We start from the raw sequence: 14,847 nt of genomic DNA, 5'->3' as shown, positions 1-14,847 counted from the left end.
TTCTTAATTATGTTTACTACATATGTACTTGGGGAATTGGTATTTTAAAACATTGTTAAGCCCAGCCGGCACCAATTAAAAAATACTTGCTGTATATAATACTTGATGTCAAGATACAGGGGAGGTTTCATGGTCCATAAGACAGACGGAACTCAGAGATACTTAATTCCTAACGGCTGTGTTTTCCTTTAACTTTGTCTAGTTTTAAATGAAGTTGAAGAGTGTCCATGATGTATCGTCTTAGTATGTGTTTTAAATAAGCATTAAGGAAGAATTTGTGTTCCTAAAAACCTTGATACACAAATTAATGCTGAAAAAACTTTTTGTTTACTAAAGTGACCCTGGCCATTTAAGAATAGAACAGCCACAATTTATGAATCACTTGCTCTGTCAGTTTTCAAATTATGTGAGTCTGGGTGAATTTTTAATTTTAGAGAATTTGCATTATTTCAAAATTTGGGCATAAACTGAGATTATTAATAAAATGTGCAGATTTAAGAAGCTATATTTACATTATATTAACTGTATATTTTGTAAAATACATTTCAAGCTGGTATTAAGGAACTAACACCAAGATAGAGGGCTGATATTTGACCAGTATAAACCAGTATGGGGATCCTGGTTATTGAAGTGTCAAAATGCTTTCTTAACCAGTTGACAAATTGAACAGAAGAATTTCCAGTTTATCATCATCTATGAATTATTATTCATATATTAGCAATTACTACATCTAAATAGTTTAGTTTTTACTTTGATTTTATTGTCAATGTGGTCTTTTGTAGTTAGTAATTATTTTGGTTTTATTTCAGTGCATAATTTTTATGTAATTAGTCCTATTGTGCAGAGTTTTGATATTTATAAATTTCATAATTTATAATAAAATATTAAATAGAACATCAAGAATGGAGCAATGACAAAGTTTTAATACATTTCTTAACATTCCTTTTAAACATCATAAACGTGAATCTTCTGAATCTGCAGGAGAACAAAGAAGAAATGATATTAATAATGAACTGCAGCTTGGAACACCTCCTGATACTGTGCAACAATGAATACAAAATAAAACAAATAATTTGTATTTATGGAATGGAAAACAGCTTGATTATTTCAAGAAAAATATGACTGCCTTATTATTGCTAGTGCCATATTGTCAGGTGCGAATGGTGCTCGAAAGTTGTATCATTAAAATTGGAAAGTGCTGAACATTTACATATTTAATCATGTAGCTATCATGTTTTGTTAAAGTTCATGACTCAAGTAAGGAAAATGTGGTGTTATTAATAAGACATGTAGAGTCAGTTTCACATAAAGAAGCACTTAAAAAAACTACACTTTTTTCAGTGTTAATAAAATAAAACCTTTAGAATGTATCATCAGAATTTTAACACTGCCTGCTTTTTAGTTAAAAATAATTGAGCATTTTCAGCCATGAAATACTTAGGTGGGCATAAAAATATATCAGTATAACATGCTGTAATTGAAATTATGGTGAAATAAGAAAACAACATTTTACTCAACTACGAAACAAGGCAGTAACATTTTAATTCGTATTCATGAAACTCCATCTATTTCATATAGGAGTTTTAATAGTATACTTAAAATGTTTAAGATGCAAGGCTTTGAGAATAGTTTTGAGTTTTTTGTCAGAAGGAGTAACATCTGAAATACTGTATCGAACTTCACTATTAGTGTTTGAGAAAAGATGGGTTCAGTGAGCTATATTTACATTAAAACATTGGATTTTGTGTCGAGAGCATCTGTGTCATGGCACACAGTCGGGAGTTTCAACTGATCGTAGAAATGTTTCAAGTTGTTTTATTATGGCATACTAGAAGTCACCATATTCAGTTATCCTTGGATAAGGTGTCAGAAGATAAAGAGGAAGTAAATGTCTTAAATCGTTTATCAGTATCTATCCACTGCCACACATAAAATGATCATCAAAGAGAATGACAGTACCTCCGAAGAGCTGGTAATTGAAATAATGAAAATCTGAGGAATCTTTGCCCCTTGGTGGGCAGCCTCCAGTGCTGGCACTGCACAGCCTGAAAATCATATCAAGCCTGTGTCTTTTATTTAAATTGCAGTTTTGAAGTGGAAATAATTACACATTTAGAAAACGAGCATTTTTGAGCTGATTTGGCTTCAGTACACAACATTGCAAAAGATAGTAAGATTTTTCTTCAGCTTTATAAAAAAGGTTTAAGTTATTCAAATGGACAGAGTGATTCAACAAACATTAAAAGTGATTGAACAAATAAAATTAATTAGGCTATAAAAAGCAAAGAGAAAAATGCTACACCATTTGAAGCAAAACCAAATTAATAAAATTAAGTCAATTAAAGGGCATGCCAATAAATTATCTTTGTGACTTACTCAGTAATAGAAATGTTGAGTATATAAAATTCAGAAAGCATTGTAAAGGCTAGAAAGATTTTGAAATGCTGTTCAGAAGTGGAGGATTTACTGAATAATATCATTAATGTGAAGGGAAACTCTCAGCTTACCGAGATATGTCATCTACTGATGATCAGTATAATGGGGAAGTCATTGGGAAAAGTTCATTGTGCTCCCCCTTTGTCCATTGTTGGCTCAGGCTCTGTTGTATCATAAAGCTAGTGACAGGCCTATGGAGTGAAAAACCGTATCAGCAGTTTTTAAAATGCTTTAGAAACTGAATAATAATTGGTGCTCTAGCTTGTATCATTTGATAAGCCTTTTTATCATATCCTTACAGATTATAAGGGAATAAATATACTTTAAAAGAGGTATAAATTATTCATACTGGTTATTAAATTTTTTTCAATATTATTTCCACAAATATTCTCTATTTTGAGTAACAGTCTAATATCAGACTTTAATTCTGTATGATTCTTATATTTGAGGTGACATTGAATGCCAGCATATAAAAGTTCATAGAATTAAACAGAAATTGGCCTGTCTCACTGACCTATACCTTGTAAATTTTCTTTTTAATGTTTTAAAATTTAGTCAGGTTTAGGGGGGCTGATTTTGAAGTTTATTGCTAGATTTTTCAAAACTGAAATTTTACCATTATTTTTTGTTATAATATTAATACTTCAGAGTTGTATTACTGGGCAAACTTTCCACACTCCTGTTTTTAAAGCATTATTGGAGAATCCCAGATCTTTGGTTTAGAAAACTGCATTAGCTAATAACCCAGTAAACCCTACTAAGATTTTACTTGTTAGTGAGCAGCAGTTAACCAAGTGCTTGCTTTGTGCAGAGCGTTGAACTGTGTACGACTCTTGATGTGGGGACAGGGTGACAGAGAGCAATCCATGAAAGAGACATCTGTTTAAGAAGTGATATTTTAGATGAACCTCAATGTGGTGTATTTCTAAAAAATAAATGTGAAGTATCCTAAGAGCCTAAGTATGTTTTTTTTAATGGTCCGAATCCAGATCATTCTCTCATCATTTTTATTGCTTCTCATTTTGTTAAGTGATGAAAGGGAAAAGTTTGCTTTGACTAGTCATACTTTTCTGTTAATATCTAGACTGGTCCCTTTAAGTCCCTCCAATTGTTTTGTGAGGAAATATGTTTATTTGGGGGTTTTATGCACTTTAAATATCACTGATTGTGGTATTGAACTTCTCTATGGCAGAATGGTAAGCACTTACCCAAATGTTTTATGACTTATGATAAATACAAAATGATTTTGGGAAATAATTCTTGTCTCCAAAATATGAGACAACTATTAACAAAGCATTTTTGTTTTAGGTTTGGATTTTCTTTCCCTTATTCCAGTTGATCCCCAGGTATGTACCCTGAGTTTAAGCAACTAATTTGTATTTGATTGTTGGTATGTCATACTAACTAAAAATGACCAGTTGCATAAAATCAGGACAGTCAACTTTCAGTTACTCAACTTGATGGAAAGGAATTACTATATAAATATCTCACATTTTTATTTGGAGAAATAAAGTTGCTATTTTTAAATTTATGTTATTTCGACTTAATACATGAATTTTTAATTACATTTTATTCAGCTTAATAATCAGTTGGCATTTCCTACAAGCACTTGAGTGATTAAAATGAGGGGAAGCAATGATCCCTGGAAGTTAAAACTTGACGGAGATTATTTATGAAACACTTGTTCTGTATGTAGAATAGAGTGGAAGATGGTTCAACAGGTTTGAATCATTAGCTTGATTCTTCCTTGTGTTTAGAGGCAGTCAGATTTAAATGTTGGAGATGCCCTAGTCTGAAGTTGCCATAAACCAGTCCTTCCTATTTTCTCTGCCAGCGATAAGAAAGTGGAGTATCCTAGAGTCCCAATATGAAGACCTGTAGCACACCTGGACTGACAGGCCTATAGTGGAGGCAGAGCAGAGGAGGGAAAGGCATGGGAGAAACAGAAGGGAGTGTGGAGGGGGAACAGAGACTTGGAGAGAATTGCTGAGGGTAGGGAGGGCCAGAGGAAGACCCACAGACCACTGCTTCATAGGCCTCAGAAGTGGCCTTCTGTGTCAGGACTCTGTATCTGATCACAAAAAACAGCACTGAAAGTTTGGGCCCAGGGTAACATGTGTGGAATGAGGAATCTCTTCTCACCCTGAGCTGACTTTGTTACATCAGTAGATTCTGTAGCAAAGGTAGCTATATGTTTTTCTAGGGAATGGATTCTTCAGGCTTAAAATATTACTGATTTTTATGAGAATCATCCTTTAAAAAAATGATCTTGGAACCAGAGGGTTTTGGTTTCATAGTGTTGTTTGGCATACTTAGTGTCAGTCCAGCTAACTTACTTGTTAGGCCAGTAGAAGGGTGAGGTGGTGCCTTCAGTTTTCCTAAGAATCCTTAGATTTATTCTTTATCTCCATGGTGCCCCCCTTAAGCCCTGTTATCTTTGTGTAGATATGTGCCAGTTACACAGAAAGAGTTAGAGGTGAAATGGCTGCAGCCCAAGTGTTGCAAGAATTCGCAGGGCCTACTGACAGCAGGACGCGGTGTCTAGCCTTCGTCTTATAAGCAAGAGAGGATCTTTTTATTACCAGGCAGTCAAAAACAGCCTGAGAGGAAGTAGAAATAAAATGCAAGTTTCTGGGCTTTTTTCCAGGTTGTTCCCTCAATATTAGTGGAAAATTAGAATTGATCTGATTTTAAAATAGTTTAATGCCTTACAATTCTCTCTTCAGAGCTTCTGAGAAGCTCTTTAAGAACTATCCCCCCCACCCACCCTTAACCAATATCCCTTTGATCTCTTTGTGCATGACTTTCATTTTATTGATGAACCAAGACCGTTACCCATCCTAGCCACTAAACTACCTTTTTCGGTAAAGCAGCCTGAATTTTAGTTGCTGCTCTTCCACTGACTGGCAGCGTAAGCCTGGGGCTGTCATTGCTGTTTTAAGATCTTTTGGAAGATCATGTAGTCGAAACAGCTTCAGTTTTAAATTCCTGTTTGGCGATTTAATTTAAGTCTAATGATAGGCTGAGAAATTTATAGAATTGGTAATATTGATAGGATATCCTTACTGATCATCTTTGATACCTTTAATCTAAAGACCGACTTTTAGGGCTTCTCGTGTATATTTTGGACCTCACTAAAGTCAGTGCTGTTTTTTCTCACCGAAAATATTCTGTGGTGACATAAAATAAACTGTTAGCTCCTGTCTCTCTACTTCTCTTGGGCAATATTAGAGTATTAAACTTGGATTTGAATATGGGGGTCAGCGATCAAGATGGTAAGGAAACTTGAAATATAAATTCTCGGAGGGCGGGTATCGAGTCTCACAAGGAAGATTAGATTAGATCTCTTTTAAGATTTATTCCAAAATTTTGAGGTTATATGGGATACTTCTTTGTTCTGAACATCCTATAGTGGTAGTTAGCTAGCATGTAGTCTCTGTTTCAGAATGAACACTGTGATCCTGATTACACAGGTATCATTTCATGCATGTCCAGAGGCTTGGACTCTTGAGTTGCTTGATCTTAACATTATTCCTGAAAAGTCTGATTAATAGTAAATTTTGATAGAATTATTGAATTTTGCATTGGCATTTTTGCTTAATACCATTGGAAATAAGTATTTGCTAGCCTTTTTGATGTGATTTAAACCTGGTAGAAATACATTTAGTGAGCATATTCTTTCGGAGGTTAAGTATGAGTCATAATTGTGGGGCCAGTATTTACTATTAAATAATTTTATTGTTGTTGACATTTTTATACTTGTATCTATATACTTGCTCAACAAATTTTTCATAGATTTGAGAAAATGAAAAATATGCCACACTCACTAAACAGTAGAATAGATAACTAAATTCATGCCACCTTTTATCCAAAGATACGAAGTTTTGAGAAATTCTAAACCTATGGGGATTTAAATATATGGCTATCACTTGTACATATCTAACAATTTCTAGTCTCTTTATTTAAAATCAATGTAGCCTCTTCCTCATCGGCATCATTGTTTGTTTCAAGCAGTACTGTCCTCCTATGTTTTTGGATAGTCTCACCTCACCCCTAACAGCAAGCAGTACGTCTGTCACCACCACCAGCCCCCATGAAAGCAGTACTCATGTTAGTTCCTCCAGCAGCAGGAGTGAGACAGGGGTCATAACCAGCAGTGGAAGTAACATTCCTGACATCATCTCATTGGACTAAAGGAGGACTCACTCGATTCTAGGAATCATTCATCGAAACTGTTCTTTCTTGGATCTCTGGTCCATGGAAGCTATTTTTTTCAGTAACAATTACTTTGATATTTATTGAAACGTCAAATGGATTCTTCTGCTTTCTGAGAGATGATCACAGATGACTGCAGCAAGAACCAAATGACATGCAAGGATTTTTCTTACTCATGCTGTACTCTGAGCATCAGATACATTTCAGCTCTAACTGTATCTTCTCCAGAGATGGATTTCGATTTCCTATGTTACTGGATGGATTCTACACACATCGGTTAAAATTTTTTTTGTTGTAATAAACAGCAATAAAATTATGTAAATATTCAAGTAAACTTTTTTTCTAACTAAAAAAGGATGTAATCAATGATTCTAAAATGACGGCAACTTTTGTTTAACCTGATGTGAAGGAAAAATACATGGAAGGAAGTCATGTTTGCTGAATGAGTCCTTTCCACGGAGATTTGTTCTGTTTCATCGAATAATGAAGTCTTGCTAGGTGGCCAGAGCTTGGCTCCACTTTTCTTCCCGCAGTTCCCCTTTTCTTCCTGATTACATCAAAGAAAAATGGCCTTTGTGTTACTTATTTTTCCCTGGTTGTCATTTACACTTTGATGTTGTTTGCTAGCAGTTGCAAAGGGAAGTTCTGGGAATCGGCTGCTTGATTTCAGTGATTGTACTGAAGAACACTATGCATATTCTGCCCTGATGTAATGCGTGTTATTTTTGGTAATTGTCCATTCTCATTCTAGAGATTTCTACAAAATTGGGCTTGCCTTCCCGAGAAAGAAATTCTGTGCAGCTATTGAATGTCGAATGAGATGTTTTTGGAGTAACCTGTGGCTAGAATGTTCATTGGAATCTTGCTCACACTGACCAAGAACATTGCGAGCTTTGAGGCAGTAGAAGAACAGATTTTGGGGATGTGGGATTAACAGAGTTTAATCTCTTTCTAGGAACTACTTTTGCTCATTTTATTTTATAGAATAATATACAAATCTTTGTTGAAACTTTTCATGTTTTAATAACACTAACAAAGCGAATGTGATTTAGAACTCTGGTCACACATTTCTCACCAGTACAGTCCCAGTGATGATTTTCAAACGTAATTAGAAGACACAAACCATGGCGAGGCATGGGGACTGCATTGGATTTCCCGTTCCTTTTTTTTTTTTAAAGAAGGGAATAACCACAAAGGACACACAAAGTTAGAAGTGTGTGAATATAAAATAAGGAGGTTTTGGGGAGGATGGGCCCGCAGCCCACTTTGAAAACCACTCATTCAGAGTGGACTTGATTTTCAATTCCCCAGGAGACCGACTTTTACCCTTAGAGAAACATTTCTATCCACATTTTATATTTCCCTTTGTTTCATTTGGCTCCCTAAATTTTTGAGTTCTCAAGGAATTAATACTTTTCTAATGTTTATCTTTCTCTCCCTAACTGTATCTATCTTAAAAATAAAAAACCCTTTTTAAAAATGACTAATCTAACTGATTTCTCAGACTGAAGTGCCAGCCAAAAAGATCGAGTTCAGTTAGATCAGGGACACAATGCATTACTTCAGGGTTGGTGGAACTCTAGGAAGCTGACTTGTCACTGCTTGGGTGGTTTTTTTTAAACCCCTCAAGTTTTCATGGCTCTGTGCTCCTTTTATCCTGATTTAATTTCATGTGATTTTTTTTTTTTACATCATCTCCTTTGGCTACATCATCCCTTTACTTAATGCATTCTTCCTTTTGGAGATCTGCTTACTATTGAGAACATGGAAACAAACCAGAATCTTCTTGCAGCAGTTGTATCGTCATTGCCAGTTTCACCTTCTTAGTTCTAGTTCATGTTACAGGGCTTTGGTCCACGTAGAGAATTTGTTCCTCGTAAGATTCTATGTTGCTGCTCTACACACAGATGCAATCTCTGTTAACTCTGTAATCAGATAGAAAACGTAACTCTGATTTGTGTGGTATATAATTTGTTAATAAATAAATGATGTATATTTGTTACCATTTTGTTACCCTTTAGATTCTTGGACTCCCCCCTCCCCAGCGTAATCAACGAAGTTTTATAAGGTTAAATGAAAATATATTCATAGAAATTATTTACTTGGTTCTTGTAACCGATACCTCTGTGCTTTTATAGTTGTGTTTTGTTTCTTTTCTATGATTTTATGTGAACAGTTTTAGTGTTCATTTTTGGTGCTTTATACTGAAATTACATAAAATTATAATTTATACAGGTGACTAACATTTTTAAAAATATACTTTTAAGTCTGTAATCTTAAAATTGGGGCTTTTATGTATGCATCTTGAGGATGAGTACTTTATGCTTTTGCCTTAAAACAGCATGATCATTGAGTTATCTTTTTTTCTTTTTTCTTTTTTTTTAAAGGATGGTCACCAAATACTTCTCCCCAAGACCCTGACTTTTTCAGTAGTTTATTTTACTTGCCAAGATTTCTGCATAACCCAGCGTAATGCAGTTTCAAGAGGAGGTTGTCTTAGCCGTTACATAGATGTCAGCCTGCTAGTGATTATGTGGAGGTCTTGTTTAAGGAAGGATACTGTAGACTGCACCTACTGGTCTCCTCTTAAAACACTGAGGCAGCCTGTGGTTTTGATCCTTATGCATGTAGAAATGTTAAGAGCTTTCCTGGGTTTGGTGACTCCCGACTACTACGTAACTGGTGCTGAAAATAGCTTCACAGCTAAACTCTGCTGACCTTCACTCACTTTCTGACCCTTAGATGAGCCACTTTAGGATTTTTAATTTCCATTTCTGCCCAGAAGGAGGTAAATGCCTTTACCAGAAGGTAAAAATACTTGGCATCTTAGAATGCCAACCATAGAATAATTATAAGCCCAAGTGAAATAATAGCAGTAAATTTAGGTTATGTGGCATTTACAGTGTACTTCAGGAAAGCTAGGATGAAAATACTATGATTAGGGGAGAGTTGTAAGTCTAAGTAAGTTGAGCCATGCCTCTTGACATAAAGTAAGTTTCCCTAGGGTAGAATCTTAAAAGAGTTTGAAGGAGGAGTAAACTTGGATTTTAGGTGAAATGGTATTCAACAAAGACTTCTTGACATTAAACCTGTCAGGCGTTCTGCCTTCAGGCCAGTCCTGGATACTAGTCATTTAGTAACCAAGATTGTTTTCCTTTTGCTAATAAAGTATTCATTAGTCACATTTTGTCTTTTTAGGTAAATTTGATTTTTACCAAAAAATTAAACATTAGTTTAATTCTCGGGTATGCTTTTTATTTCTCTTTAGCGCCCAGTTGGTACAAAAGCGTTAACTATTTTCCCTTTTTTTTTTTTCTAAGTAAACACTTGTTTTCCTAATTCTTTTCATTTAAACTTGGGTGTGATGTGTTATGTGGCCCTGGGTCCATGTGCTGTGGGAGCATATCATCAGTAAGGTCAGTGATTGACAATTCGGTTTGATTCACCGTTTTTTTCTGTTTGCAGTTCTACATGAATATAGTGAAACTTGTGGGAAAAAATTTAAGACTTTCTCTGCTTTTTTTTAAGAGTCTGATGCTCCTGTCAAATGAATGACCAGTTTGTAAGCCCCGCCCCCCCCTTTTTTTGTTATTAGGAGCCACACTCCCAACTCCTAGCAGAAACAAATAAAGCTATTATGAAAGTGCCCATTCTTCTTTAATGCTTGCCTGATTCAATCATGTTTTTGTTTTTTCTGTTTATGTCAGTCATATATGCTCGTTGAGGAAAAATTAGACAATACAGAAAAGTATAAAGAAAAATAAGCACTTTGATATTTTTACATATTTCCTGCCGTCTCTCTGCTACTTGTGCGTATTTTGACGTAGCTTTATTCATTCTCAATATAATTTGTGTCTTGGTTTTTTTCCCTCGGTCTACATGTCATTAAAAACTGTCAACTTTTATTCATTGCGTGATATTCCATTATCTGGATGTGCCCTGATGCGTATCCCCTTTCCCCACTGGACGTTTTAGATTGCATCTCATAAAATTACAGCCAATGTCTTTGTGTGTAAGTTATTTCCTTAGGATGAATTACTAGAGATGGAATTTCTGGGTCAGGGAAACAAACACTTTTGTGGTTCTTGACTCACTTTTCCACATGATATTACTGATCTGTACTCCATATGATATAAGAAAAACTCTTTCGCCATATTTTCCAAGGATATGCACCATTCATTGGCCTCTTTGCTGGCATTTATACTAAGTACGACTCTACCTTTCTGACCCTGGTGAGCTGGGCTGATAAGGAAGTAATTGGCAGAGATTTTCCTGGGGTGTCTCAGTTTCAACTACATCTGTTGGACGTGTGGCAGATACACCTGCCTAAGGATATCCAGATAATTTTTCACACAGTTTTACTTGCCCTGTAAAATAGCCCATTGTCAGGCCATGTTTTCTATTTTTAGTTAAAGCCTCACACTTTTTTTTCTTTTTTTAAACTATTTGTACCTAGGGCCAGCCCTTAGTAGCCAGCTTTCTTTTTTTCCTCTTTTTATAGGCTCCATTTTGGGCTTTCTGAGCTCCCCAAAGCCAGTGGGATCTCCTAAGCCAAAGGCAGTCCAGCCCAAACTAGAAGAGTGGTAAGGCTGATCAACAAAAGCAGGGCCAAGCTTTGCTCATTTCACTTGGTATTCTTTCGTGTTTCCAGTGGTATCTTGGAGTCCCAAGGGCAGCTCTGTGGCAAAAACAAACCCTCTCCCAAAGCAGATTACCATGACAAATGTTCAAGGTGTATTATTTTATTGACTGACATAACACATAATTTCCCAGACTGCTTTTTATTTCCAGAATGGCTTTTAAAGCTTTTTCATTCTGTGTTCTCAAAGCCTAACTCTTAAGTGAAGAAGAGGGTTGTGTTCTAAAATAGAATATGCCTCTTATTTTGGCCTTCATCGAACTATTCACATATTTAGTATGTCTTAGAAATGTGTGTAGGATACAGTGGAATAAAAAATCTGGTCCCAGGCTTCAAAGGGCTCCCAATCAGCTTTTCAAAAATCAAAGATTCTCACCTACTACCAGGTATTGTGCTAAGAATCTTACAAAAATGTCTCATTCCTTATGCTTGCCCTACAAAGGGAAGTGGTATGGTCCTCATTTTACAGATGAGGGAACAGATTTAAGTAAGTTTCTCAGTGGACTTGGGAGTCTGAAACAGACTTATCTCAAAAGCCCTCTGACTAAATCGAAGTGACGTTAATCAGGCTATCTGGGAATCTAGACCTAAGATTCTAAAAACTGATTTTTAGATCCATTTCTGAAATAAGGAAGGAGTGGACCCTGGAGGCATTTCAAACGAAGACTCCAGATTTGGTGGCATGAATAGATAGATAGAGGTGTGAGGGCTGAGTCCATTTCTCAAGCCTAGGTAACAAGGATAATGGATCTTTTTAAAAGAGAGAGGATGCAGTTAAAATGGGCATTAGTCATTTGGGGAGGCAATGAGCAGTTCGATGTTGAGCAAGAGATTTCAAAAGGGAAGGGCCTTTGAAACTCATGTTTGTTTTTCTTGCAGTCTTGTGAATATGTGTGGCCTGCCTTCATTGTTTTCACTCTAACTGGTCTCCATTCTATAGGTCTTCTACTGCCTCCCAGTTGCCCATCCACTCTCCCTGCTAAACCATGCTAGCTGCCTCCCCATCTTTTCTCTGGATTTTTCTCTTCACTGCCTTGTCACCTCAAGTCCTGGCCATGCCCTGCACCTCTCACCAGTGTGGGCTGTATTCACGTTCCACATACCTTAAGAGGTGTGTGGTTGCTGCCCTTCCTCTACTGTAATTTCTAAGTAATTCCTCCCCTGGCCTCTGATGAAAATCTGCCCCATTTGCAGCCCGTGTGAGGTTCTGTTAGCCACTTATACTCTTGTCAAGTAACCTGACCATGTGCTTGAATTTGCTTCCTTACTCACAGTCTTTCTTGCCATCTCTAACTTTGTGGTCTTCAATGTTTTGACAGGTCATCCATCCAGCAGCTTAGCTTGTGAGATTTTTTGGTTACCTCCGATACTTTTTTGCACTGAAACGCCCAACCAGTATTTCACCCCTTGCATTTTCTCTGTACTTCCTGTCCACCTTACACTGCTCCTACATTATTACAGCCTTGAAAGTATCCCCACATCCTTCCTTCAGGGTCACCCATCCATCCTTTGCTTTGGCATCACATGCTGCTTTTGCCCATTCTTGTCGATTATTACAGACATTACTCCTTTTCAGACCACATCTGTCTCTGCAGATGACCTTGCTTCCTAATGCACTCAAGATTCAGTTTGCCAGTATGATTTCTCTCCACATGTGCCCATCTTCATTCTCCTTCATCCCAGTCTCAGAGGATGAGTTGGGCCCGAAGGCCAGTTCAGCCCCATGGACTTCTGACTTTCATCTCCTGTCATCTTCAGGACCTTCCTCCATCAACCCCCTCATTTCTGAATGTCTTTCACCTCTCTGCTGCTGCTTTTGGCTTACAGAAGTATCAGCCATCAAATATGAGGTCCTGTGTCACATGCCAGGCATTGTGTCGGGCACTCAGAACACAGGGCAGGTAAATCCCTACCTTCACCCAAGTTGTGATTCACTAGAATGAAGATGAGCGAAATAGGGAGATTACAGTGCAGCGGTAAAAGGTAAAGTAGAGGGTGCTACAGTAGCCCATAGCTAAGGCAACTGACTGATCCCAGAGAAGTTTCCCTATGAGTAGGACCATGGCAGTTGATCGTTCGTCAAGAGAACTGAAGATGTTCAGAATAGCTGCACGTTTGTGCAAGAAATCCGGCAGGGCCTTAGAAAGAAGTGAAAGGCCCTGAGCAGTTCTCACGATCATTAGGAGTTGATGGCAGCCTTGGTGGAGTCTGACTCCCATTTCGTAAATGTAGAAACAGATCACGAGAAGGTGCATGACTTTCCTGGGGTCCTGCAGCTTGTAAGTGGCGAGGCAGGCTTCAAATCGCCCCTTTAACCACCTTGGGCTGTCCACGATCATTGTCTAAAAAGTAGTTGTTTCCTAACTGTCCTGTATCATACCACTGTTTATATTTCTCTATGGCACTTGTCACAACCTGTGTTTATTCATGTGTCGGTTCACTGTGAATTGTCTGTTTCCCTTACTAGATTGTAAGCTCCGTGAGGGTAGGGGTGATCTCACTTCACATGCATCTCAGAGCCTAACAAGGTATGTGGTACATGTTAGGTGCTCAATAAATATTTGTAAATGAAGAAGTGGTGGGTAACCGTTTGTATTTGACTTGTACTGAAAGGGGAAATAATTTACCAGCTGAGCAGCAGGCGTTCACCAAGAGAGGAAAACATGTTTGGGGCAGATGGTAGAAGTGACACATGCTTGGGGTTTGGGAGAAAGTGAGTGCACTGACCTAGATTCTAGAATCTTACAGGGACAAGCACTGGGAATGGTGAGTTTTAGGGCAGGGTGCACTGAGGATAATAATGTATAAGCAGATACTATATTTAAACCTGAAAGCCTAAATAAGCCCCCTGCAGACCCAGCCTCCTCTTTCCTCCCAGGAAATTTGTGTGATCTATATACATAAGACCACTCATCTGGGTCAGGTACGCCACACTGAGTTACACAGTACAACTGTAGAGGTAATTCTAATTTATCAGCCCGTCTCCCAAGGCTAATAGCATCTTGACCCAAGTCGTCACTGGAGTCTATTTTGGAACTGGAATAAGAATGGGATCATCCGAAGTCTCTGGAAGACATGCCCACATGCCGTTAGATGAGCAACAGGCTTACCCTATCACATATGGGCAGTATCGAAACTATGAAAATGCAGGACCTCAACCTGGAGAAGTCAATGAGTGAGAGAAGAGCTAGAGAAGGAGCACAGCAAAGAGACCTAGAAGGAGCGCCCGAGGTAGAAAGGAAATCAGGAGGGATAGCAGAGTCCAAAACAATAGAGCACTCCAAGAAGAAGAAAGTTTCAGTGGAGTTTATAAAAGCTCCTATACTGTAAAAAGTATCCAGTAGAAGAACCAACTTTAGAAACACTATTTGATTAAATCTATACCTGACTGATTGCAACAGCTTTGTGTAAACGAAGAAAGCCTAAACTATGACCCATTGTTTTCAGTTGCATTGATTGTAAGGCGAAGCCCATTAAAATGGGGGTGGGGGGTGCATATGCATCCTGGAATAAGATACAGATAATCTGTATCTTCCTTTGGTTTTCTCAACCTGGCC

At 37.4% G+C, this 14,847-nt stretch overlaps 1 protein-coding gene across 7 annotated transcripts in view; it reads left to right on the top strand.

Moving 5' to 3' along the window:
• The window catches only part of PIAS2 (protein inhibitor of activated STAT 2), a 91,232-nt gene extending 80,576 nt beyond the window's left edge, over positions 1-10,656 (top strand). For 2 of the 7 annotated variants that reach the window (XM_045065589.1, XM_004752209.3), the window contains exons 13-14: positions 3,745-3,782; positions 6,448-10,656. In XM_045065589.1, coding sequence (XP_044921524.1) covers positions 3,745-3,782; positions 6,448-6,630 — 221 coding nt within the window. In that variant the 3' untranslated portion in view covers positions 6,631-10,656. Of the gene's footprint in view, positions 1-981; positions 1,079-3,744; positions 3,783-6,413 lie in introns of those variants that run through there. The other 5 variants (XM_045065594.1, XM_045065592.1, XM_045065593.1 and 2 more) reach the window with 5 other exon arrangements.
• Positions 10,657-14,847: the final 4,191 nt, after the last annotated feature.

This window comes from Mustela putorius, unplaced genomic scaffold (assembly GCF_011764305.1).
Source record: "Mustela putorius furo isolate JIRA1106 unplaced genomic scaffold, ASM1176430v1.1 tig00003858_pilon_pilon_pilon, whole genome shotgun sequence".
In the NCBI taxonomy this organism is placed as follows: domain Eukaryota; kingdom Metazoa; phylum Chordata; class Mammalia; order Carnivora; family Mustelidae; genus Mustela; species Mustela putorius.
Note: the sequence above shows the minus strand (reverse complement) of the source record. Positions and strands in the feature narration are given on the sequence as shown.